The 27558-nt window shown below is 39.6% G+C and overlaps 1 protein-coding gene across 20 annotated transcripts in view; it reads left to right on the top strand.

Moving 5' to 3' along the window:
- Positions 1-2524: 2524 nt before the first annotated feature.
- Positions 2525-27558, top strand: part of DLG1 (discs large MAGUK scaffold protein 1) — a 277635-nt gene continuing 252601 nt past the window's right edge. For 5 of the 20 annotated variants that reach the window (XM_063622154.1, XM_063622150.1, XM_063622151.1 and 2 more), the window contains exons 1-4: positions 2542-2771; positions 3958-4007; positions 4713-4844; positions 18600-18766. In XM_063622154.1, coding sequence (XP_063478224.1) covers positions 3989-4007; positions 4713-4844; positions 18600-18766 — 318 coding nt within the window. In that variant the 5' untranslated portion in view covers positions 2542-2771; positions 3958-3988. Of the gene's footprint in view, positions 2772-3307; positions 3647-3764; positions 3839-3957; positions 4008-4712; positions 4845-12337; positions 12412-18599; positions 18767-27558 lie in introns of those variants that run through there. The other 15 variants (XM_063622147.1, XM_063622142.1, XM_063622138.1 and 12 more) reach the window with 9 other exon arrangements.

The following is a 27558-nucleotide window of genomic DNA, read 5'->3' as shown; positions in this document are numbered from 1 at the left end:
CAATTCTCTGTCTCAGCCTCCTGAATAGCTGATTACAGGCGCCTGCCACCATGCCTGGCTAATTTACATATTTTTAGTAGAGATGGGGTTTCACAATCTTGGCCAGGCTAGTCTTGAACTCCTGACCTCGTGATCCACCTGCCTCAGCCTCCCAAAGTGCTGGATATTACAGGCGTGAGCCACCGCGCCTGGCTATTTTTTTTTTAATTTTTTATTCTCATTACTGTTAGATCACATCTGATGGTGTTTTGATCTTAGACTACTTAGCCTCTAGAGCTGTGAGTAATATATTCCTGTTGTTTATAAATCACCCAGTCTAAGGTATTTTGTTATAGCAGCCCAAACAGGCTATGACAGAGTGTCACTTTTGAGACTAAGTGATGAAAGGCATTGTGGCTTCTTCTGTCTCGCCCTCTTGAATCACTTGCTCTGTTGGACGTCAGCCGCTACGTCATGAAGACACTCAAGCAGCCCTACAGAAAGGTCTTCATGGTGAGAAGTTGAAGCCTCCGCCCAATAGCCAGCATCAACTTACTAGCTATGTGAATGATCCATGGTGAAAGAGCCTCCCTTAGTCCCACTGAAACCTTCAGGTGACTGCAGCCCTGGTAGGCTTCTTGACTGCAACATCATAATGCCCTGAGCCAAAACCACCCAACTATGCCTCTCCTGAATTCCTGACACACAGAAACTGAGATAATATTTATCGCTGTTTAACTTACTAAGCTAGTAAGTTTTAAACTCTTAAACTTTGAGGAACTTTTTTTTATCCAGCAATAAGTAACTAATAAAGATGGGTAGAAAGGAGGAATGAAGAGTAAAGAGCCTTCATTCATTGTTCGTATATGTTCATTTGCTAGACACTTGCTACCGGCACCTTAGGCTAAGGGGTAGAACAAATGCTAGGTTCACTGCTGCTTTTGTACACTGCTGACAACCAAATAGGGCTGTCACACAGAATGACAAGAAAAAAGGACATGTCCTCTTTCCTCCTCTTCCTCCTTTATGCTTTTAGGGGAAGGCTAGGATGACATTGAGAACTCACACAAATTTTGTTTTTGACTCCTCAGTGTCCCCTGGGAAAAGGTGCATTGGCCTTTGTGTACTTGCTACGAGGCTGTGTATCCTTGAGAGCAGGACTTGGATCTTATTTATTTCTATCCCCGTTTCCTAGCAAGTGAACATATATGAACAATAAATGTTATCAAGGGAGAGGGCAAATTTCCCTCCCTCTTTCTCCTGAATTCTGAAGAGATTCCATTCTTAGAATGGTTTCTTACTGCAACCATCCCATTCACAGTCCATCAACGAAGTCTTGAGAGTATCATGCATGTCATGAGCCACTTTCACTATTAAATAAATTCCGTCCCTCTGTTAAGTTCCTGGCTTTTAGGACACCCCTGCCTTCAGGACCGTTTGACCCTTCTATCCCATTTTCTCTATGCAATGTTGCTTTAACTGTTTTTCAAGATCCCAGGATGCTTGATCCGGGAAAGCACAGAGGTCTGCTGCCAACATACCAACATACCTCTCTGTCAAGTTGTCCAAAATTACAATAGAAAGAGCCCTGGACTGGAGCTAGGAGACCTGAGTTCTCGGCTGCTCTATTACTGATTAGCGTCTATGTCCTTGGACAAGTTGCTTCCCTTTTCTGGACCTCGGTTCCTTGTCCTAGATAGGTTCTAAAGTCGGTGGCTCCTTACTGTAAGTTAGGATTCTAAGGTGCAATCCGAAAGTAAAACCAGTGGTCAGTATACCCCTGAGTAGCTGTTAAGGTTACAACACGAGGCTCCTCGGCCTTCCCTGTAGGAGCCAATGGATACGGCCTCAGTCAGAGTCAGGTTTACTGGGAAGAGCCTTCCGGTTTTGAAAGACAGGATCTGCGGGTTTCCAGTTCTGTCACTCACTCGGGGTAACTTTGGGCAAATTCTCTCTGGACCTCCGAATACGGAGGTCCTTGTCACCCAGAGGAGTTTCGAAGACCTGGGCAGTGACTTGGAGAGCTTCCCGCCATTCCCCTTCTATAACCTGGGTGGCTCAGACCGGGAGCGGGGTCCCAGCCGGCCCGTAGTTCCGCCCGGACGTGCGCAGGAAACAAACCTGCAGCGCTGGCTGAGGGCGGCTCAGCTTCGGAGGGCGCGACTCCAGGTGAGTTCTTAAAGGGACCGTCAGAGTTTGGGTAACACCTGCGATGCTGACCGGGCTGGGACGCAGGCTTGGGGGAATGAATGAATGAACGAGCGAATGAATGAACAAACCTTCTCTCCCCACCCTTAAGTATACCATACTTAGAATTAATCACTTACGCTTAAAAATCTTGTACTGTAACCCTCAAACTCTTGCCAGATTAACCAGTGTCTCTATTTCATATGTCCTTCTTTAATGAAACCCCTCCCCCCAAGCCTATTACTAAGGGGCGAATAGTAACTTAACAATCAGCCTGGAGTGGAAGGCAATGCAGAGTTGGCACCCCTCCCCGAACTCCTCCCTCTCCCTCGCCCAGGCCCCGCCCTCCCCGCCCCCTGGGAGGTACAGTTGGCTCCTCCTTAAGGCGGCTTTTCCCCGGTGGGGATCTACCCCCGGGGTCGCCAGGCGCTGTCTCTGCCGCGGAGTTGGAAACGGCCCGTGTTGAGTGAGGTTAAGGGGTGTCTCGGAATGTGCGCCTTGGATCTGGTGTAGGCGAGGTCACGCCTCTCTTCAGACAGCCCGAGCCTTCCCGGCCTGGCGCGTTTAGCTCGGAACTGCGGGACACGCCGGTGGGCTAGGGCAAGGTAAAGGCGGGCTCCTCCAGGGCCACCCCGGGCCACCTGTGGAGTCCGAGTGTTAACTCCTTTGTTCTCAGAGCCACTTCAGCGGCCGCCCTTTTAAGCGAAGAGGTTCCCTTAGGATGTTCCCCCGGTCCCCCTTCCGTTCCTCAGCCCTCTCCCGACCCGCCTCCCCCTTCCAACCCGAAGGTAGCAGCGCGGGGAGCCCCGGGCTCGGCGCGAGCCGCCTCCTCACTTCCCATTGGCTGAGAGCGCGGGGAAGGCGGTCACGTGGGAGCGCGGCAGGCCAGCTCGGGGGCCGCCATCTTGGCGGAAAGTTTGGGGGGAGAGCGGTTGGGGGCGCGGAAGGAGGCGAGGTTCCGGGGGTGGGGCGGGCAGGCGGCAACTGGGCGAGCGGGCCGGGGGACCGCGGCGAGCGAGGAGGCGGCGCGGCCGAGAAGGAGGACGAGGCCACGGGGGTGCGGCGGCCCAGGGGAGCTCCTCCCCCGTCCCTTCACCCCCTCCGCTCGGCTCCGCGGGCCCCGGGCGGGGCGGGGGTACGTGGAGCGGGGCCGGGCTGGGGAGCTGCTCCGGGTCTGGCCGGAGCGCACCCCAGTTCCGAGCGCACGCCGCTCGCGGGAACTTTGTGGCGGCGCCGCAGGTGTGGGGGCCCGCGGAGGTGTGCATGCGGGGCGCGAGGGCGTCGCGGAGAGCGGCCGCTGCCCTGTCCGGCCTCAGCTGGAGCAGCCCGGAGGCAGCGAGCAAGGAGAAAGGCAAGCGAGAGGAGGGGGCCCGAGCAGGGCGGGCGGCCAGTCCCGCCGGTCCCCTCCCAGCGCTCTGCGGCCGCTCCTGGCTCGGGGGCCAAGGGTCGGAGCGCTTCACCCGTCCGTACCCAGTAGCAGGTGGGGAGTTTGGATACTTGAGTGGGGGAAGAGGCGGCCTCAGGTCTAGGCTCTTTGGGGAGGGGGACGCTTTCGAGGAGAGTTTGGAAGCCGACTTCTGTCTGTTCTTAATTTGGAGGGGTACCCACTCCAAGGAAAAGCTTTCCACATTGACAGACAACTGCTGCGTTTTGAGACTCTTTCTTTGACTTGGTAAAACTTTGGAACGTGGGGTTTTCAAATAGGGCTGCGAGGGTTTTCTGTTTCGATGGGGGGAAATGCTAGTTTAACATGATGCTATCCTTTTTCCTTTCTGTTGTGTGTTTTTAAAGGTGTGTGCCCTCTTCCTGATTCTAGAGAAAAATGCCGGTCCGGAAGCAAGGTGAGAGTTTATTCCGTAACTCTGTTGTCGATGTCATTTGCTTTTCCGTATGTCAGTTTTTTGATTGCCGTTTTAGAATCGTTTGTGTAACTTTGATGAGACAGCACGGTCCTAGCTTTATTGCTTAGGGAATCTAAGCCTCATATCATTTCAGAAGATGGAAACACGAAAATGTTTGTTAAACTTTCTTAACATTTTTCTAGTGATTAAGAGAGGCAGTTAACCCCCCATACACATGTCGTTAGTAACTCCGAATTGGTGTTTTAGTATTTCACTTTATCATTCTTACTAAGCACTATTCTGTGAGCAACTGTGGGACACTAAGAATTTGTATTTTGAAATGTTAAAAATTTGGATTATAATAACAAATTGTAGATAATCTGCTTTTGCATATCAGGTAATCTGAAACTGTTGCTAATACTTTGATCTTTTACTTTGGCAAACTACCAGTACACATTTATTCCAAACTGCTCACTCTCCTCCGTTTTCTAATGTGATATAGGTTTAAATTTTTCTTGTCTTTCTTTAGTTTTTTTTTTATTTTTTGGTCATTCTAAGGAATATATGTACATGAACATAGTGACATCAGTTGACCTGAAGGATTTGCGGAACTATTTAGATGTCATGCAGAATTATTTGCACTAGTATGTGATACTTTTTTTTGTAAATAGAGAGTTTTAATCAGGTTCTGCTTTTTCTTCTCAGATACCCAGAGAGCATTGCACCTTTTGGAAGAATATCGTTCAAAACTAAGCCAAACTGAAGACAGACAGCTCAGAAGTTCCATAGAACGGGTTATTAACATATTTCAGAGCAACCTCTTTCAGGCTTTAATAGGTGGGAATTAAAACTTTGTAACTATTATGCCAGCTAGGCTTTATGTTCCTCTGAATTCATTTATTTTAAACTTAAGAAAACGATGTACTTAATTTTCTGAGGCATTCGGTAACTTGAACATCTTCAGTGAGTTGTGTGTTTTTCATAGGCCAGTATTCTTTCTTAACATAACTAGTAGCCAAAAAACTTTCAGTATTATTTCAGTGGCTTTTGAGAACATTGTTTCACATCTTAATAGCATTAACTATTAAAAGATGTTGCACAAATGTTTAAGGACCTAAAAGGTATGACTGAGTTACTGTGAGCTTGTTTCTGTATTTGGCTTGTACGTCTCTGAAGTCATTGAAAGTGTGTGAAGGGTGCTGCTGTGTTTAAGAACATTCAGTGCCTTAATGTAGACTTCTGTTTGAACTTGACATTCATGGAGTCAGAATTTTAGACCTGGAAAATGATCTTAGAGATGATCTTGTCTAATAACCGTATTTTACAGGCAAGAAAATGGAAAGTTTTATTCTTAATTGTAACTTAATTTGAAGTGGTGCATTGTTTGAAAGAACTGGACAAATAAGAGTCCTGAGTTCTTTTGCCACTAGTTGAATGATATATCCCAAGTCATTTAATCTTTTCTATGCCACCATATTAGCTGTAGAATGTAGCTGGTGAAATGGCAGAATGGGTTTAAAGCCTTTTTTAAGTAGATAAATCATTTTTAAAAGCATCATCTAGTATTTTGTGTATAATCCCCCATGTATAAAACAAGGTGACTTGTCTGGCTCTTTTGTCCAGGTACCTCAAAAAATTTGCAAACCACCGAACTAGAAAGTTTGTCTCTTCCAATTCTAAGAATGAAGTTTTTTTTTTTTAGTTATCAACTATATAACATTTTCACATAAGAAGACATATACTTAATTGTATTACATTTATTTCTTCAGTAACTTCCAGTCAGATATGGCCTTACATCTGTCTGTTGATAGAGTAATTGTTGGTGTGATTTGAAGACTACCTTCAAGTCAGTGTGTCTGTCAAGTATATTATTCATAAATGGATGCTCTCTACTGTTTTAGAATGAAAGATTTTTGTAAAGACCACTTGATGCACCTGAACAATTTTGAAAAATTTAACGTTTTAATAGACTTTTAAAAACATAAGAATACAGAGCACAGTGTAATGAACTGCCTTTTAACTGTTTCCTAGCTCCAGAAATTAACATTTTGCCATTTTTGTTTACATTAATGGACATTTTTTACACATTTAAATTTCTGAGGTTTAAGGTCCAAATGGATGATCAAATTGGATTCCTCTGGAAAAACAGCAAAAAGCATTTTTTAATTATTTGTTTTCTAAATCAACGTTGAGCCTAGTAATTTGGTGCGGTTACTGTTGCGAAAAAACGTATGTTTGTTCGCAACAGTATAGAGATATATATATACACATATATGTATAGATAGGCAGATAGACTGCAGACTTTTCTTTGTGTGAAGGCTGTAACTTAAGAAAATTAAATCGTTAATGAAATAACAGGATCTACATTTATATTTCTGTCTAGATTGGGGATGGGTTTGCTATGTTCAGAGACATTTTTGACCTATTCTGCCTTGCCTGTTTTGAATGTGTCTATTCTTATGTACAATTGAACTTCGAAAGAGTTAGCTTTTCTTTTTTTTTTTTTTTTTTTTTTTTTGAGGCAGAGTCTCACGCTGTCGCCCAGGCTGGAGTGCAGTGGCGGGATCTCCACTCACTGCAAGCTCCGCCTCCCAGGTTCACGCCATTCTCCTGCCTCAGCCTCCCGAGTAGCTGGGACCAAAGGCGCCCGCCATCACGTCCGGCTAATTTTTTTTTTTTTTTTTTTTTGGTATTGTATTTTTAGTAAAGACGGGGTTTCACTGTGTTAGCCAGGATGGTCTTGATTTCCTGACCTCGTGATCCACCCGCCTCGGCCTCCCAAAATGTTGGGATTACAGGCGTGAGCCACCGCGTCTGGCTTAGAGTTAGCTTCCTAATTACCAAGTTTATATTTGTGAATCTTCTGATTTCATTGGTTGTGAATTTACTTTGACATTTAGATTTACTTGTATTTAATGTTTTATAGGATGTGGTACTATATCAGATTTTGGTGTAAGACAAGTAATAGATTTTAGGAGTTTTGAAATAGATACGTTTAATAGAGGTTCTGTGTGTTTCCATTCTATAATTGTTGATACTACGGAATAAATGCATTCTCTTGTGTTTCCTGAATAACTTTTAATACTTAGTTTGAAAATGTTTAGTCTGATAAGATTTTCTTTGTATTTTGCAACTCTACCATTGTTTTGAAATAGCTGGTAAATTGCCCTAAGCTAAACCAGTTCATTGTGTCCATAGTGTTTGCAGAAAAATCCAACTCAGAAGACAGAGTGCCACTTACTGAAAGGTTTTTTTCTCTCAGTAAGTGGCACTCTGTCTTCTGAGTTGGTACCTGTGGACCATTGGCTTAAAGGAGAACGGGGGTCTTGACCACCTGAGCTGTTTGAAAGTCATTTAGTGCTTAGATTTGTGACTTCCTTAATGTGGAAATGACTTGTTTAGGCCGTAGTGAGTTACCTAGTTATCTGTTTGGGGTGCCTTTGGAGTGTCTTTGGATTTTCCGTCTGCATTGATCATTGATTGATTGATCTTTGGACTGGTGGCTTATATTGACTTTTTGTGCATTTGAAACAGTTGGAGTGAGTCTCTAGGGGTTTGGTGTCCCCACATAGTTGATACATAGATTAGCTTCCTGTACATTTGGATTATTCAGAGGGACAGGCGTGTACATACTGTATTATATTTGTTCTAAAATACCAATTTTTAAATGTTTCAATATCTGGTATATGTCATTTTTAATTGACAGTGTTTTTGTGTTCCGACACATGAAATACTGCATTTTATAATTGATACTCGCAATTTAATTAAATATGGAAATCATTGGTCTAGTGCTGATAGATACTTGGTAGTATCTTTGAAGGATGGCTTAAAGATTTAAAAATTATTGAAAACAGAAAAGTTTTTACTAACTTCTGAGTTTCAGCTGATATATTGTTTCTTTAGAGCTGAATATTTAAAGTTGTATCTTAACAAAAGTCCATGAACTGCACATTTGTTTAAAATTTACTCCCAAAACATATCTGGTGATTATTTTTGTATAAAGGAAAAGTCTGCTTAATTTCACTCTGTGATTTAGGTGAGAGCAATTTGAAAACTTGCTTTTGTATTCCAATTTGTTGTGCTTAAGTTTGAAAATTTTGTGAGTAGACGGGATATGGTTTGATTATAATCAGAGCCCAGGTGTTCAGGTCCATAGTGATTTCAGTTCATTCATGATTCTAAGGTGTGTGGGATCTGAGGTGACACTGGTAGTCCATAGAGACTTCATACCAGTCTAAACCCCTGCAGTTATTTCTTACAGGATCAGAGAACTCATCTGCTTTCCTTGTGCACAAGAAAAATTGGGGCCCAAGATTAGGCTGGCTTTAGAGACTTGAGTGAGTTGAGTCATGTGATTTGTATATTTTGTCTGCGATAAATAAGCTTATTTTATTTATTTATTTTTTTTTTTTTTGAGACAGAGTCTCGCTCTGTCGCCCAGGCTGGAGTGCAGTGGCGCGATCTCGGCTCACTGCAAGCTCCGCCTCCCGGGTTCACGCCATTCTCCTGCCTCAGCCTCTCCGAGTAGCTGGGACTACAGGTGCCCGCCACCACGCCCTGCCAATTTTTTTTTTTTTTTTTTTTTGTATTTTTAGTAGAGACGGGGTTTCACCGTGGTCTCGATCTCCTGACCTCGTGATCCGCCCGCCTCGGCCTCCCAAAGTGCTGGGATTACAAGCGTGAGCCACCGCGCCCGGCCTAAATAAGCTTATTTTAATGCAGTGTTTTATTTCTGCAGATATTTCAAAATGAAAGTGGATTATGTAATAATACTGTCCATTTATGATTTTAGTTACCAGTTCATTTGTTGCCACTCTATTAAACTCTAATAGTTTCAGTAGCCCTTATAAAAGGACATTACCCTATCTTTATTTATAGATACTAGTTTCAAAAGTATGACCCCTTTACCATCTTCACCATCTTTAAATGTACAGTTCAGGAGTGTGAAATGTATTCATATTGTTGTGAAACAAATCTTCAGAACACTTCCGTCTTGCAAAACTGAAATCCTATACCGAATAAACAACTGCTCCCCTTTCCTCTCACTTCCCAGCCCCTTGTGACCACCGTGCTGCTTTCTGTTTCAGTGAATTTGATCATGTTAGAAACCTCATAGAAGTATTTGTCTTTTTGCGACTGGCTTATTTCACTTAGTGTAGAGTCCATGTTGTAGCTGTTGACAGGATTTGCTTCCTTTTTGAGGCCGAATAATATTCCATTGTATGTATATACCGCATTTTATCTAGCCATCCATTGATGGACAGTTGGGTTGCTTCCTCCTCCTGGCTGTTGTGAATAATGCTGTTAGGAACATGAGTGTGCAAATATTTCCTCAAGACCCTGCTTTCAGTTCTTTTGGATATTTACCCAGAAGTAGGATTGTGGGATCATATGGCAGTTACATTTTTAATTTTTTGAGGGCCCACCATAATGTTTTCCATAGTGATTGCAGCATTTTACAGTCTCACCAGCAGCACACAGGATTTCCAGTTTCTCCACATCCTTGCCGATGCTTAATTTTTTTCCTTTCTTTTTTTGATAATAGCCATCCTAGTAAGTGTGAGTATATGACTCCTCTTCATGTGTATGTAAAACATAATAACCAACATTTATTGAGCACTTTCTATGTGCTAATACAAATATATCATTTAGTCATTGTAATCCTGTGAGGTGTACATTCACCTGTATGAGGTGTTTGTGCTGTTTTATAGACTGGAAAACTGAAGCACTGAGAAATAACCAGTGTTGCCTTTGGATCCTCAGATGCTACGTTGTGGAGCCAGAAATTGAACTAATCTGAATCCATAGATACTTCTTGCCGTCAACCATTGGGATATTGTTTATCATTGTTTTTCAGAACTGAGTACTTTAATAAAGATAACTAAATGACAAGCATGCTTAAGACAGATAGCGATCTTTAGGGTTAGTCTTTGAATGTCACTTTGAAGGAAAATATTTATAATGATGAATTATGTTTATGATGATGGAATTCACACATTTTGAAAACAGTGTGTTTAGTAATTAGGGTTTGAAATCTTCCAGCTATAGTGGTAAAATGTCAAAATTTCTTAAATTTCTCTTGCATTATTTTGGTCCCACTGATGTTACATTTTAGTCTCTTGCTAACTGTGTGTGTGTGTGTGTGTAACGTTGCAGGCTAGATTTGAGTAAGGAAAACAGGATATAGATCACATCGTTGGCTAAAACTTTCTGAAATTGAAGGAGAATTTTTTAGTAACTTTTCACTTGATGGTTTTGATTTAATTAGATTGAGTTATTTGCTAATAGTTTGCTTACTACTGCTCTAAAGCAGTGTTTTGATTATGTTGAATCTGGTTGAATTCTCTTTAGAACTTTGGAATCAGAGTTGTAAAAGCATCTAAATGTTGCCTCTAAGCCATTTCCTCTCTGTAGGGTCATATTTTTCCTCAGTGCAGAATCCAGACTTGGACCAGATATTACCGTTAGTTGTCACGTCTCTTTACTTAGGGCACATTTCCACAGCCTTTCTTTGTCTTTTGTGAGGCTTTTTTTTTTATTATTTGGAGACAGGGTCTCGCTCTGCCACCCAGGCTGGAGTGCAGTGGTGGCTCACTGCAACCTCTGCTTCCCAGGCTCAAGCAATCCTCCTGCCTCAGCCTCCTGAGTAGCTGGGACTACAGGTGTGAGCCCCCACGCCTGGCTAATTTTTTCTAGAGACAGTTGTTGCCCAGGCTGGTCTCGAACTCCTGAGCTGAGCTCAAAGCAGTCAGCCTGGCTCAGCTTCCCAAAGTTCTGGGATTACAGGCGTGAGCCACTGCGCCCAGCTGAGATTGATGATTTTGAAAAACGCAGTTCCTTCCACTCTTACTTTTTTTAATATAATTTTCTCATTTTGGGTTTGTCTGATGTTTGCTTGTGATTAGATTCAGGTTATGTATTCCTGGCTTAGGATTCTGCACATCCAGAGGTACACAGAGTCATCTGCTCTTCATTGATGATACTGATTTTGATTACCTCGTTGGGTGTTGTCTGAATTCTGTATCCTATAGTCATTGTTTTTTACCCCTTGTGGCTTATAGGCAATATGCGGGGGAGATACTTTAACACCATGTACGTATCCTACTGCTTAGCAAAATTTCCACCCATATTTAGCATCTATTGATGATTCTTGAACTGGTTTATAATATGGTTGTTGAAAAGTAAGGTTTCTAACAGTAACACTCCTAGGTTTACCAGTTAACACTTTGCATTTTATTCTAATCGAGAGCCTTCCTTCTATCTTTTTTTCCCCGTGTCTTTCATGAACTTGCAGATACCTGTTTTTTTTTCAGTGACCTATCATTTATTACCATCCTTAATGATATTTGTGCTCTGAGTGATCCAGTGGGGGCCCTTTCAAGCTTGTGTCCTTACGACATGCCCTCATCATTTTTTGGAGCACTTTCTTAATTTTTGGCATAACAAGATGTTCCAGGTTTATCTCATACCTTTCCTGCCCCAGCCCTGGAATCAGCCATTTCTCTGAGAAGCTCTGGTTCCTTTTAGTACACACCTTGTTTTACGGAATATGCTTGTGAGTCATGTATGATTGTTAGTCTAATAGTATCTAGTGTTGAAGTAATTTATTTTTGCCTACTAGCTTGACATCTTTCCTTTCTTTAGTGTGTGAAACAATAATACAAACTTTTAAATTTTATAGGATATTCTTTCTTCTAGGGATCAAAAATGACTTTTTAAATGAACATTGGTTTAGAAGAAAGAGTATTTGTGCTTGAGTAGATTTGACTATTGTAGTATATCTTAGTATGTCATCTGCCCTTCACTGATGATGTTAATTTTGATTACTCAATTGGGTATTGTCTGAATAATCATACTTGCTTTTAGTAAATGAACTGAAAGAATTTTTTTCCTCTGAAATGGTAGGGTTATATTTCAATGTCCTTCAGCTTTCTAGTTGCCTTTCCTGTAACCCTCCAAAATAAATTTATTATAAAAATGATGCATGTTCTATATAAAACATTTGAGATCAGATTATTATATGTAAAATACCGTAAGAAAATCCTCACACCAGAGGTTACCTCCTACTTCATCCATGGGATGAATATCCTGGAATGTTATTTGTGTGTGTGTGTGTGTGTGCGTGTATACACGCACACACACACCACCCCCCACCTTCATTTTGCAGAACAAACTTCTAAGTAAAACAGTTATTTCCTACATGAGAATTGATACTTAAAATCAGCACGTAAGGTGAAAAACCTCATCTAGTTAAAATTATCCCTGAAAAGCCTTCAGAAATTTAACACTAGCTCTTGTTAATTACAGCACAATTGTTTTTTTTCCTCTAGTGGAAAGGAATGATTTCTTCACTTGAGCCCTCGACGAAGCCACTGGCTTGTTTGACTTCTTGTACTAAAAACACGTAATTATAGAATCACACTCAGCACAGTGAGATATAGCAAGATGCTCACATTTTGAGAGAGACATGAAAATTCAGACTACCTAAAGGAAGAATCTTCTTCCTTCTCATTTTTTAATTTTTGACAGTCACTTATTGGGTAGACAGAGTTGCCGTTTTTTGTGGGGGAGGTATACTGCAGTTGTGTAAGTGTGAAGAGTGTGGTTTCTCTGTACTATACATACTGTTTTCATCTTCTAAAGTTTATCAACAAATGTCTTTCCATGTCAGTAGATTTATACCATTTTATGTGTGTATGTATGTATTTTTTTTTTTTTTTGAGATGGAGTTTCGGTCTTGTTGCCCAGGCTGGCGTACAATGGCTTGATCTCAGCTCACCACAACCTTCGCCTCCTAGGTTCAAGCCATTCTCTTGCCTCAGCCTCCTGAATAGCTGGGATTACAGGCATGTGCCACCACGCCCGGCTAATTTTGTATTTTTAATAGAGACAGGGTTTCTTCATGTTAGGCTGGTCTCGAACTCCTGACCTCAGGTAATCCGCCCACCTCAGCCTCTTGAAGTGCTGAGATTACATGCATGAACTACCGTGCCCGGCCAGATTTGTACCATTTTAAGTGACTGTTTATATAGATTTTTTTTTCCTGTTTTTTTTTTTTTGAGACGGAGTCTTGATCTGTCGCCGGGCTGGAGTGTAGTGGCGCAATCTCGGCTCACTGCTACCTCTGCCTCCTGGGTTCAAGTGATTCTCCTGCCTCAGCCTCCTGAGTAGCTGGGGTTACAGGTGTGCACCACCATGCCCAGCTAGTTTTTGCATTTTTAGTAGAGACAGGGTTTCACCATGTTGGCCAGGATGGTCTCCATCTCTTGACCTCGTGATCTGCCTGCTTCAGGCTCCCAAAGTGCTGGGATTACAGGTGTGAGCCACTGCACCTGGCCTATATAGATTTTCTGTGGTTTTTTAAATGGTTTCCTAGGAGCATTTAGGTTTGTAATTTTTGTGAATTATAAATATCGTATTTGCATGTGCATTTTTGTTTCAATTCTTTATTCTTAGGACAAACTCGTAGAAATGAATTCTTTGGTCAAAGGGAGTGTGGATTTTAAGGCTATTGATGTAATTTGTTAAATACCCTTAGGAATGTTTTATTTATTTTTTAGGAAGTATGTGGAAGAATGACCAATTCACCATACCTTAAACAATACAGAGTATTACCTATCTTTTAAATATTTTCTGCTCTGATATATGGAATATACCTTTAGTCATTTTTATGTTTTATTGTGCATTTTGTTGATTAAATAACCAAAGCTGTAAGAAAGTCTTTATTTTAATTTCTTTTGTAAATTATCTGTTTAATTTGTGCCCCTTCCTCCTCCTTTTACCTTTTTCTTAGAGGTATAAAATCTACATTAGGCTTATCAACTCTGCCATGTAAATTGCAGATAACTTCTCGTGTTATTTGCTTTTAAACTTGGATTTTAAAGAAAACATATATATATATATATATATATATATGGTTAGGTTTATCAGTATTTTTCTTTATCAATATAGTGCTTTCTGCCCTTAATAACATGTTTGGAAACATCTCCAATACTCTAAGCCCCAAGATTATTATAATCTATTGCCAAGATTGTAAAAATGTTCACCTGTATTCAAATTCTTTCAAGAATTTTTTTAACATTTTAATGTATTTGGAAATTATCTTGATATAAAGTATGAGATTGCCTTTTAATATAGATTTATTTATCCCTCATGCAGTTTAAAAAATTAATAGATTTTTTCAGGAGTTTTGAATTTACAGAAGAATTGAGTGGAAAGTACAGTTCCCATATCCCAAACCCCCACTTCCCTTTTCCATCTTGCAGGCCGTGTGTGGTGGCTCACGCATGTAATCCCAACATTTTGGGAGGCCAGGGTGGGAGGATCCTTGAGCCCAGAGTTTGAGACCAGCCTGGGCAACATAGTAAGACCCTGTCTTAGAAAAAAAAAAATTTAACCAGGCATGGTGGCATGCACCTGTCATCCCAGCTACTTGGGAGCCTGAGGTAGGAGGATTTGTTGAGCCCAGGAGGTCAAGGCACTACTGTACTGCAGCTTGAGTGACAGAGTGAGACTCTGTCTCTTTAAAAAAAAAAAAAAAAAAAAAGACTGGGCTCAGGTGGCTCTTGCATATAATCCCAGCACTTGAGGAGGCCAAGGTGGTACAATTGCTTGAGCCAGGGAGATCACAGCTGCAATGAGCGTGATCATACCATTGCACTCCAGCCTGAGTAACCCTGTCTCAAAAACAAAAAAAACCTTGCATTAGTGTGGTATATTTGTTAAAATTGATAAGCCAATATTAATATATTGTCATTAGCTAAGCCTATACTTTACATTAGTAGTCACTCTGCATTGTACATTGACAAATCTGATGTGCACATTTTTTGCTTTGACACACATCCACTATTGCAGTATTGTACAGCAGGGGTCCCCAACTCCCATGCCACAGACCTGTACCTGAGCGGCAGGCGAGCGATTGCCACCTGAGCTCTGCCTCCTGTCAGGTCAGTAGCGGTGTTACATTCTCACAGGAGCATGAACCCTGTTGTGAATTGCGCATGCGAAGGATCTAGATTGTGCACTCCTTATGAGAGAATCTAATGCCTGATGATCCGAGGTGGGACAGTTTCACCCCAGAAGCTCCCCCACCCTCTTATCCATGGAAAAATTGTCTTCCATAAAACCGGTCTTTGGTGCCAAAAAGGTTGGAGACCGCTTTTGTTTTTCACCACCCTAAAAATCCTGTGTGCTTTTCTTCTTCCCCCATACTCCACTTCTACACCCCCCACACAAACTCCTGGAAACTACTGATCTTTTTACTGTCTCCATAGCTTTGCCTTTTCTAGAATGTCATAATTGGAATCATAAGTATGTAACCTTTTTAGATTGGCTTTTTTCACTTAGTAAGATATTTACGGTTCCTCTATGCCTTTTCATACCTAATAGCTCGTATCTTTTTATGACTGAATAGTATTCCATTGTGTGGACATACTACAGTTTATCTACTCACCTGTTAAAGAAAATATTGGTTGCTTCAAAGTTTTATCAGTTAGTATAAAGCTACTACAAGCGTTTGTGTGCAGGATCTTGAGTTGACTGAAGTTTTCAGCTTGTTTGGGTGAATACCAAGGAGCGCAGTTGCTGGAGCATACAGTATGAGTATGTATAGTTTTTAAGAAATGCCACAAGTGCCTTCCAAAGTGGTTGTACCATTTTGCATTCCTGTCAGCAATGTGTTGCCCTGTGTCCTCACCAGCATTTGGTAGTGTTGGTGCTTTGGATTTTAGTCATTCTAATAGGTGTGTAGTAGTATCTTGTTTTAATTTGAAATTCCCTAGTGATATTTGATGTATGCTCATTTGCCGTCTCTGTCTTTGGTGAAGTGTCTGTTTGTATCTTTTGCCTATTTTTTTATTGGATTGTCTTCTTATTGTTGAGTCTTAAAGAATTTTCTGTCCACTTGAATATTAGTCCTTTATTGGGTATGTGTTTTGCCAGTATTTTCTCTCTGTCTGTGGCTTGTCTTTTCATTCTCTTTTCCCCATCAAATAAAATTATTATCTTCTCATAGATTAGAAATGTCACCGTTATTATGTTAAATTATTACATACTCTTGGGCCTGTATTTAGATTTTCTACTCTAAGTTAGTATTGCCTTATTTCTTTAGTTTGAGAAATGTTTCTTGGCTTGTGGGTTCTCTGTTTAAGATTATGTAAGTTGTCACCAAAAGCTAGAACATTTCTTTGCCTATTTGAAAGTTCCCTTTCTCCCATTCCTCACCCCCTTTGAGAGTATTTCTGGGATTCTACACTTTCCCTTTACTCCCATTGTTTGCAAACTTTGAATTCTAGCAAGAAAATAACAAAGGTAATGAAAAGTTTTTATGTAAAAGAAAATTGTATATTTGAAGGCTTCTGAAATGTGTGATCTTGGAGATTTCCAGTTTTTTTTTTTCTAATAGATAAGAATGATTCTGGGCCTATTCTGTTGGACCTAACTGCTTTTCTTCAAGTTTGATTTTTGAAAGCTTCTTAGTGTACATGTTAGAGCTTTTTGTGGCCTTATTTAGATCTGTGTTCAGGAATTGGACTTGTGGAGACCCAGTTTGGGCCAAAAGGGAAAGCACTTGCAGATTAGGATTGGAGAATGAAGAATAGACTGTGATAAGATTGACCTAGTAGGTTTCAACAAAATTAATGTTTTCAGTTGTGAATCAACCAAAATCTAATTTTTTCCTAATACATATTTTAGTATTCCTGCATTTTCTTGTTTTCTCTTCTTGCTTGCTGTAGTGCATCATTATTTTCAAAGAAAATAATTTTTCACAGGGTAGTAAATAAAAATGTAATAGGTGATTTCAATTCTTTGGTATTTGGTAAGCTTTCTGGATCTTCAGATGAATATAGAATCACTTGTAGCTATTGGCAGTCTCTTGACTACCCCTCTGTGCTCCCATTTTCTTTACGTTTTCATGGTGAAGATTTAAGTTAGAGTTGTACTCAAGTTAAATTTTTGCATAGGTTTATTGAAAGACTATCATTTTCTACTAGGTAGTAAATTTGACAATTGCTGATAAAATAGTATTGAGAGATGTGACTTTTGAAGCGTTGTTTTGCTATAGTTGGATTTTGTTTTATATAGTGTGATGTGTGTGTGCGTGTATGCATAGCGCATATGTGTGTGTGCGTATGTGTGTATATAATATTCTTAACCCCCTGTGAGGTAGGTTAATATTATCCTCACTGTACAAGTGTTAGTTTTTACCAGCCCTTTACTTGGAAAGTTTTGCAATTCCACTGGTTATTAAAACTGAAAGGGGGCTGGGTGCAGTGGCCCACGCCTGTAATCCCAGCACTTTGGGAGCCTGAAGCGGGCAGATCACCTGAGGTCAGGAGTTGAGACCTGCCTGGCCAACATGGTGAAACCCGCCTGGCCAACATGGTGAAACCCTGTCTCTACTAAAAATACAAAAATTAGCCAGGCATGGTGGCACGTGCCTGAAGTCCCATCTACTCGGAGGCTGAGGTGGGAGAATCGCATGAGCCCAGGAGGTGGAGCTTGCAGTGAGCCAAGATCATACCACTGCACTCCAGCCTGGGCGACAGAACGAGACTCTGTCTCAAAAAAAAAAAAAAAAACACAACTGAAAAGGGAGTTAAGTTTGTCTCTATTATGTGAAGTTTGTTTTTAAAAGGACTAATGCTTTTAAAATAATGAGAAGCAAGAAGTATAAGTTATTCTGTCTAAATGTTGCTGACAGTTATGAATTATTCTATACAGGGTAATGCCTACTTTTACTATTCCCTTATCCAAAATTATACAAGTTGGTGAATAAGGAACTAAGCGTGGTGAATCTAAGCATATAACTGCTACTTATAGCTTCAGAATAGCGTGAATAATTAGTGTTAATATATTAAGTTTTTATAATTCTAGCTGATTGCAAAGTCATTTGATCTTTTAAATTATCCTGTGCTATTATAAATAAATTTATCATTTATTTTACAATTTTGTCATGACTTTAACTGATTGTTTCTAAAGTAGTATAAAATATTTAATTTACTTTTATAAAATATTCAGACTAGGGGATATCCGAAAGCCCTTCTAGTTCTTTGATTTTAACTTCCTCTTTTTTTTGGCTTTGGCTTTGGCTAGAAGGGCAGTTAAAACCACTTGAGAGATTTACATTCCCAGCTTAGATATTGGTGGTGAACGGTAAGAACTCCTATCTGTAGAATTCACAGTAATGATGTTAGCTACCATCTGTTAGGAGCCTATTCTGTGCTATAGTGCTAGGCATTTTATATATATTATACTCAAGCCTTGAAACAATTCACAGTGGTAAGAGGCAAGTTACCAGAGGTTAAGTAGTTTGCCTGAACTTGTAGCTAGTTGGTGATAGAGTTGGGATTTGAATCAAGCACTGACTTTGAAGTGTAAAAAGCCTATGAATTTTACACTGTGCCCTGCAGGTTCTGATATGATTGTGATATAATGAAATAAGATAATATTCACCTTTTAAGTACATTATACGATGGGAATTGATTTACTAATCTAGAGTAAAAATTGTGCTTTTGAGTTATGTTGTTATAGCATTGCATAATTTAGTTAGAAAATATAAATACTTATGAATTTTTATTTTCCTTCTTCTAGATATTCAAGAATTTTATGAAGTGACCTTACTGGATAATCCAAAATGTATAGATCGTTCAAAGCCGTCTGAACCAATTCAACCTGTGAATACTTGGGAAATTTCCAGCCTTCCAAGCTCTACTGTGACTTCAGAAACACTGCCAAGCAGCCTTAGCCCTAGTGTAGAGGTGAGATAAAAAAATTGTTCTGAAGCTACTTTTGGTGATCAATTTATTTGTGTTACTATGTTTCTTTATTAAAATAATGTTTTATACAAGTGGATCTTTTTATGGAAGTATAATTTATAATAGAATAAAGAGAATGGGGTTAAAAGCAAAGCTCAGATTCTCTGTTGCCCCTGTTTTAAAATGTTATGAATGTTTGAAGTCTGAAATACTTGATTTAGACTATTAAAAAATTCTTTGTATGGTAGACCTCAACAAGGCTTCATCTGTGTGGTAATTAAAATGGAAATGGTACTTTGAAAATGGTACTTTGAAAAGATGGTTTTGCTCTGGTGTTCTTTCCTAGAAATAGGATATAGTTTTGTGGTCTGGGCTGCTAAGTTGTACCCATTTATCTCAAGGAATCTCTTATTTATAGGCTTGAAGGATGGCATTCAAACTCACTAGAGACTGAAGAGTAAACCTGAACATCAGCATTGGTTTCTACATTTTCCGTAAAGTTATTTCTTTGAGTATTCATAACTATCTTAGTAATACTCTTTTTTGTGTGTGTTATACTGTTGCCCAGTTGGATATGGTATAGCAGAGGTATGAAGCGTTTTGTAATGAAGATTCTGCTTAAGAACCATTAGTCATTTGAAAGTGGTTATTTGTCTGAATTTGAATCTAGTCCTTTCTAGTTAGTGTAAGATAGTGCAGTGCCTGGAAAGTGCAATGTTTCTGTTTGGTGAATAATAAATCAGGGAAAAGTGGTGGTAGGCTGCAACCAGATAGCACTTTGGTAAAGAAGTTAGATGGCTTCTCAGTTTTAAGTAACATAGAACTATAGAATTTTAGAGCAGGAAGAATCAGAGCACATCTGATCCCTTGTCTTCGTTTTAAAGATGAGGAAACTGAGATCCAGAATAACATAACTTGACCCACTTTATTTAGCTAGTTTGGGCAATTATACCTTTGAATTTCAGGACTCTTAACACCCAGCTCACCGTTCTCTTTATTAATCCTAGACCTTGTATGCTTCTTTTTGATTAGTATAATGTTTATTGTGTATATCCTTATTTTCTGTACACTTTTTTTTTCCATAACTTTTTCCAGGATAATTTACGTTTCCATACTCTTTAGGTGAATAAATCACTTGCTTTTATAATAGTCTGAGGTCTGTTTCAAATGGATTTTTAAAATGTCTTCAGTCAGTTACTGCTATGGTTTGAATGTGTCCCCTCCAAAATTCAGGTGTTGCCAATGTGAAGATAACGAGAGGCGGGACCTTTAGGAGGTGATTAGGCCATGAGGACTCCTCCATCCTTCATGGGATTAAGGCCCCTATAAAAGAGCCTCCACAGCCTGGGCATGGTGGCTCATGCTTATAATCCCAGCACTTTGGGAGGCCGAGGCAGGTGGATTACTTGAGGTCAGGAGTTTGAGACCAGCCTGGCCAACGTGGGGAAACCGCGTCTCACGTCTAAAATACAAAAATTAGCTGAGCGTGGTGTCATGCGCCTGTAATGCCAGCTACCAGGGAGGCTGAGGCAAGAGAATTGCTTGAACCCAGGAGGCGGAGGTTGCAGTGAGCTGAGATCGCACCACTGCATTCCAGCCTGGGCGACAAGCGAGACTGGCAACAAGCGAGACTCCGTCTCAAAAAAAAAGAGCCTCCACAAAAAGTTTAGCATTTTAGCTTACCTTTTTGCTTTCTGCCATGTTGAGATGTAGCAAGAAGGCCCTTACCAGATCAAGTACCTAGATCTTGGACTTCCCAGCCTCCAGAATTGTGAGAAATTATTTTCTGTTTTTCATAAATTACCCAGTCTCAGGTATGCAGCTGTAGCAACACAAAATGGACTAAGACAGTTATTTCGCATTTATTATCTTAGTTCTAGGTTAGAAAATTGCTTATGTAAAAAACATGTTAAACTTTGAGATAGTTGAATTGCTTACTAGTGTTTTTTATTGTCTGATTTATGATACCTTTGATTATAAAGCCTAAAATTCTTATACTCGATTTACTTATTTTTATAGGCGATTGTTTAAGTAATGGCTGGATCAGTGTAACCATTGAAAGTGAACATTTGACATTATTGGTGGAAATATAAATTATTACAGCCATTATGGAAAACAGTGTGCAGGTTTCTCAAAAAAACTAAAAATAGAACTGCCCACCAGCAATCCCATTAGTGGGTGTCTGTCCAAAAGAAAGGATATCAGAATATCAAAGGGATACCTGCACCTCCATGTTTATTGCAGCACTATTCACAGTGGCCAAGATATCGAATCAATTTAAATATCCATCAACAGATGAATGGATAAAGTGTGATACACACACACACACACACACACACAAAATGGACTACTATTCAGCCATAAAAAGAATGAAATCCTGTCATTTGCAGCAACATGGATGGAAGTGGAGGTCATTATGTGAAATTAAGCCAGGCACAGAAAGATAAATATCACATGTTCTCATTTGGGAGCTAAAAATGTTGATCTCATGGAGGTAAAGAGTAGAATGATAGTTACCAGAGACTGGGAAGGGTCGGAGAGGGAAAAGATGAAGAGAAGATGGTTAATGAGTTCAAAAATAGTTAGAAGGAATACATTTTACTGTTCAGTAGCACAATAGGGTGACTACAGTTAACAACAATTTATTGTATATTTCAGAATGGTTTAGAAGATTTGAAATGTTCCCAACACAAAGAAATGATAAATGTTTGAGGTGATGGATATTCTAAATACCCTGATTTGACCATTACACATTGTATGCGTGTACCAAATATCACATGTACCCTATAAATACATACAATTATATATCAATAATAATATTTTTAACTGTAAGTATTCATTAAGTTTGAAAAAGTGGACAGTTTTGTAAGCTGAAAGTTTTTTCCATATAGATTTCATTCAGGAAGATCAGTAGTGCATTGAATTTCATCAAAAATGACATTGGTAACACTTCAATTTTTATAAAATGACAAGGCACTCATATCTAGAATGCTATTTGCAGCTCTGGTTTCTACACCTCCTGAAAGATATATTATGAACAGGATAAAGGCACCTCAAGGGAATAGGAGGAAAAAGAACTTTCATATTGTGAGTGTCAGATCTTATTAGTTTGGAAAGTAGATGAGAATATGGTCACAGAGTGTTGTTTAGTGCATGGCACATGGAAAATGCTGTAGTAATGTTTGAAATCTGTTCCTATTCATGAATAGACTCTACGGGGAACATTGGGATATGTCCATCAAGGCCTAGATTTTTAAAAAGTAGCAAAAACCTGTATATATCAAACTTGAGTGAGCAAGGTCAGTTAGTAGAAAGTACCATCTTACAGAGATGACAGAAAATGCTGACAAATGTTTGAAAATGTAAATAGTTTTGAAACACACTGGTGGATATTTATAATGATTTTTTTTAAAAACCTGGAATGTTTGGGGATTTAATTTCTACTTTTTGAAGGTGCTATGAGAGAAGGTAAGCATGTTCCCTTTCAGTCATCCATTCATGCTTCATTTGGAAAACTTGGCTAAGTGATCATTTGATCCCTTGTTTCATTTGCTACTTTAGACTCTTGGGGCATGATGTTTAGGACTAAAAAGGGACTTAGAGAATCCACTTACTCAAAACAAATAACTTAAAACTTAAAGTTTATTGTACTATAACTTGAAAAATTTGAAAATCAAAACCATTTTGTCTTAAACAGAATTTAGGTTATACTTGTATACTAATTCTTGGATATAATAATCTTTTCCAACAGAATTGCATGCAGCGTGCCTCTATGACTTCATGTTTGCTTTTGCAGGACTAAAAAGAGGATTATTTTTGCTAAAAGTAGTTAAGATTGCTCAATTTTCACAAAACCTTGACTGTTACTCTCTTAAAATGCAAATCTTCATCTTCAAAGCATCTATCCAGTTTTCTTTGTCTTTTTTTTTTTTTTTAAGTTAACTGATCTAATTCTTGCCAGGTCATTTGTCAGTTACTTTGTGACCTTATAACTTTGTTTGTTCTATTTCTTCTGATGTAGTAAATTTAAAGGGACAGGATTAGTATCGCATTTTCGTAAAAAAAATTTTTTGTATATATTATCTTTTACTTTGAGCATATGTCTAGTGAGATGTTTGGAATAATGTTTGTTTAGTATTTAATGATTGTTTCAGAGTGATAGGGATTTTTTTCTTTTTTGTACTTTTCTGTATTACTTTTTTTGTTTTTTTAGAAACTGTGTCTCACTCTGTCACCCAGGCTGGAGTGCAGTGGTGCGATCATAGCTCACTGTATCCTCAAAACTTCGGGGCTCCAGGGATCATCCTGCCTCAGCCTACTGAGTAGCTGGGCCTACATGTGTGCATCACCACACCCAGCTAAAATCATTTCTTCTTTTTTTTTGGGGGGGACAGAGTCTTGCTCTGCCACCGAGGCTAGAGTGCAATGGTACAATCTCGTCTCACTGCAACCTCCACCTCCTGGTTCAGGTGATTCTTCCACCTCAGCCTCCTGAGTAGCTGGGATTACAGCAACCACCATCATGTACGGCTAATTTTTGTATTTTTGTAGAGGCGGGGGTTCACCATGTTGGCCAGGCTGGTCTCAAACTCCTGACCTCAGGTGATCCGCCTGCCTCGGCCTCCCAAAGTGCTGGGATTACATGCCCGAGCCACCATGCCCAACCCTAAAACCATTTCTTTAAACAGCTTTTTGAAGACTGGGTCTCACTATGTTGCCTAGGCTAGTCTCAGACTCTTGGTGGTGGTCTCCAGCAATCCTCCCATCTCAGCCTCCAGAGTAGCTGGGATTACAGGCATAAGGTACCACACCCAACTCTCTCTCTTAATTTTTAAAAATAACATCATTTTTATAAGAACAATTCCATTCTAAAATAAGAGTGAATTAGTTTTAGAGATTATAAGAAAGGATATATGACTTAAAAAAAAGCAAGAGTAAAGAATAGGAGGAATTACCTGATTTAATGGGATATTTCAGTAGAAAAGGGTTGATTTATAAGGAAGGATAGATGACTCTTAAAAAGATGAGGACAGGCCTGGTGGTTAACACCTGTAATCCTAGCACTTTTGGAGGCCCAGGCAGGCGAATCACCTGAGGTCAGGAGTTCAAGACCAGCCTGGGCAACGTGGCAAAACCCCGCCTCTACTAAAAATACAAAAATTAGCCAGGTGTGATGGTGCGTGCCTGTGGTTACAGCTGCTTGGGAGGCAGAGGCATGAGAATCGCTTGAACCCAGGAAGCAGAGGTTGCCAAGGAACCCAGGAAGCCAAGATCGTACCACTGCACTTCAGCTGGGTGACAGGGTGAGACTCCCTCTGGAAAAAAAAAAAAGGCAAGATGAAAGAGTAGGAGGAATTGCCTGATTTAATGGGACATTTCAGTAGAAAAGGATGCACCCTACTCCTAACATCACAATACATTTCAACTAGAGCAGAGATTCAAAGGTTAAAAAAAAAGAAACCATAAAAGTAAGATTTTGGGGCTGGGCACAGTGGCTCATGCCTGTAATTCCAGCACTTTGGGAGGCCAAGTTGGGCAGATAGCTTAAGCTCGGGAGTTTGAAACCAGCCTGGGAAACATGGTGCAACTCCATCGCTACAAAAAATGCAAAAATTAGCTGGGCGTAGTGCCTCCCTCCTGTGGTCCCAGCTACTCAGGAGGCTGAGGTGGGAAGATCGCTTGAGTCCTGGAGGTCAAGGCTGGAGTGAGCCAAGATCGTACCACCCCACTCCAGCCTGGGCAACAGAGCGAGACCCTGTCTCCAAACAAGAAAAAAAAATTAAAAATTAAAAAAACAAAAATTTTGATTTTTAATAGGGAAGGTTTTTCTAACCATGACCAAAAAACACCACAAAAATTAAAAGGTTAAGAATGCTGGTGACTTTATAGAATTTCTTTGTGGACTTTGACTTCAAATTTTGATTGTAGAACTTCTGAATCTTGAAAGATATAATACGAAGATAAATGATATACTAGGATGAAAATTTGTCACATATGTGAAAAAGGACTAATCTTAACTTCCAGTCCTTTCAACCTAAGAAACCTCTTATAGATACTAAGAAAAAGGCCCGTGTTCAATAGGAAACTGACTCAACAATGTGAGTATTGTAGTTTAAAGAAAAAGAAATAAATGTGGGCCAGTAAGCCTATGAAGAAATGCTCAACCACACTTAAAAATGCAAATTACATCGACAACAAGGATATTTTTAACAAATTTGATTGTCAGATTAAATAAATAGGAGGAAACAGAAGCTCCTATACAGTTAGTAAGGGAGAATACAGTAGTGCAACTAATTCGAAAGACAACTTTATATTCGTATCCTTTGATCCGGCATATGCTACAGATTTACCACAAGTTATTGAAGATATTTGTACAGGGATGCTCATTGCAGCCTTAATTAGTAAAAACCAACAAGGAATGTAACAGATTATCTGTAAGAAATGGGATAAACACATTATGGTAGAGCATTTAATGCAAGATAAAGTAGCAGGCAAAATATATTCTGTATATCCATTATGCGTTATTAAATGAGTGAAAGCAGGTCACATATCAGGAGGCACAGTATGACTTTGCAAAGAAAACCATAAGATATCCTTCAGGCTCATCCATGATGCTGCAGATGACAGGACTTCATGCTTCATTATGGCTAAATAATATTCTGTTGTCTGTATATACTACATTTTATCTATTCGTCTGTTGAGGGACGCTTAGGCTAATTCCCTATCGTGGCAGTGGTGAATAGTGGTGCGATAAACATGGGCATGTAGATATCTCTTTGATATACTGGTTTCTTTTCTTCTGGGTATATACCTCGCAGTGAGAGTGCTGGATTAAATGGTGGTTGAGAAATGACCATGCTGTTTTCCGTAATAGCTGTACTAATTTATATTCCCATCAACAGTGTACCAGAGTGTCCCTTTCTCTACATCCGTAGCCAGCATCTGTTATTTATGGTCTTTTTGATAATAGCCATTTTAACTGGGGTAAGAGAATATCTTTTTTCTTTTTTTTTTTTGAGACAGAGTCTTGCTCTGTCGCCCAGGCTGGAGTGCAGTGGCGTGATCTCTGCTTACTGCAAGCTCCACCTCCCAAGTCCAAGCGGTTCTCCTGCCTCAGCCACTTGAGTAGCTGGGACTACAGGTGTGCTCTGCCATGCCCAGCTAATTTTTTAAATATTTTTAGTAGACACAGGGTTTCACTATGCTGACTAAGCTGGTCTCGAAGTCCTGACCTCGTGATCTGCCTGCCTCAGCCTCCCAGTCCTGGGATTACAGGCGTGAGCCACCATGCGCAGCTTACTATGGTTTTGATTTCCATTCCCCTGAATATTATTAGTAATGTTGAACATTTTTTCATATACCAATTAACCATTTGTATGTCTTTTGAGAAATGTCTAATCAGATCATTTGTGCATTTCAAAATCACATACTTGCTTTTTTGTTGCTCCTTATATATTCTGGTTATTAATCCTTGTCAGATAAATTGCAGATATTTTCTCCCATTCTGTAAGTTGTTTCATCACTCTGTTGGCCATTTCCTTTGCTGTACAGGATCTTTTTAGCTTGATGTTATCTCATTTACCTATTTTTGCTTTTGTTGCCTGTGCTTTTGAAGCGTTACCTAAAAAATATTTGCCCTGACCAACGTCCTGAAGCGTTTCCCCAATGTTTTCTCATCGTATCGTATCGTATCGTATCGTATCGTATCGTATCGATCTTTTCAGGTCTTAGATTTAAGTCTTTATTTTGATTTGTTTTTTGTTATGTTTTCATATTGTAAGTGATGGGAGTCTAGATTCATTCTACATATGGATATCCAGATTTTCCCAGCACCATTTATGGAGGAGACTGTCCTTTTCCCATTGTATGTTTTTGGCTTCTTTTTCAAAAATGAGTTGGCTTAAATGTGTGGATTTATTTCTGCATTCACTATTGTGTTCCGTTGGTCTGTGTGTGTTTTTAGATCAGTACCATGCTTACCTGGTAACTGTAGCTTTGTAGTAGGTCAGGTAATGTGATGCCTCCAGTTTTATTAGTTCTGCTCAGGATTGTTCTGGGTATTCGGGGTGTTTTATGATTGTATATGAATTTTAGGCTTGTTTTTTCTATTTCTATGAAGAATGTCATTGGTATTTTATTAGAGATTGCATTGAATCTGTATATTGCTTTAGGTAGTATGGACATTTTAACAATATTAGTTTTTCCAATCTATGAACATGGGATATCTTTCCATTTTTTTTGTGTCTTCTTCAGTTTGTCTTAGCAGTGTTCTAGAGTTTTCATTGTTGAGATCTTTTACTACTTTGGTTAAATTTATTCCTAGGTTTGTTTGTTTTTTTGGTAGCTATTATAAATGTGATTGTTTTCCTGATTTCTTTTTTGAATTGTTTGTTGTTGGTCTTTAGAAATACTAGTGATTTTTTTGTATGTTGATTTTTGCATACAGCTTTTTAAAAGTTGTGGCTGTTGTTTACAAGTCTCTCTTTTCAGCCCTTCAGTGTTTATCTTATTGGGAGGGGAGTTTTCTGACTGAATGGGGTTAAGGGATACTTTTCCCTTTCTCTTTGACCTTGTGGTTTAATATTTTAAAATAAGCCATCTGTTTTAATTTGAGTAGAGTTTTAGGAGGCAGTAGAGTTAAAAGTATATATTCAGCCGGGTGTGGTGGCTCACGCCTGTAATCCCAGCACTTTGGGAGGCAGAGGCGGGCGGATCACTTGAGGTCAGGAGTTTGAGGCCAGTCTGGCCAACATGGTGAAACCCCATCTCTACTAAAAATACAAAAATTAGCTGGT

Source organism: Symphalangus syndactylus, chromosome 17 (genome assembly GCF_028878055.3).
Source record: "Symphalangus syndactylus isolate Jambi chromosome 17, NHGRI_mSymSyn1-v2.1_pri, whole genome shotgun sequence".
NCBI lineage: Eukaryota > Metazoa > Chordata > Mammalia > Primates > Hylobatidae > Symphalangus > Symphalangus syndactylus.
The sequence above is the reverse complement of the archived record's forward strand: the minus strand, read 5'-3'. Positions and strand labels throughout refer to the sequence as shown.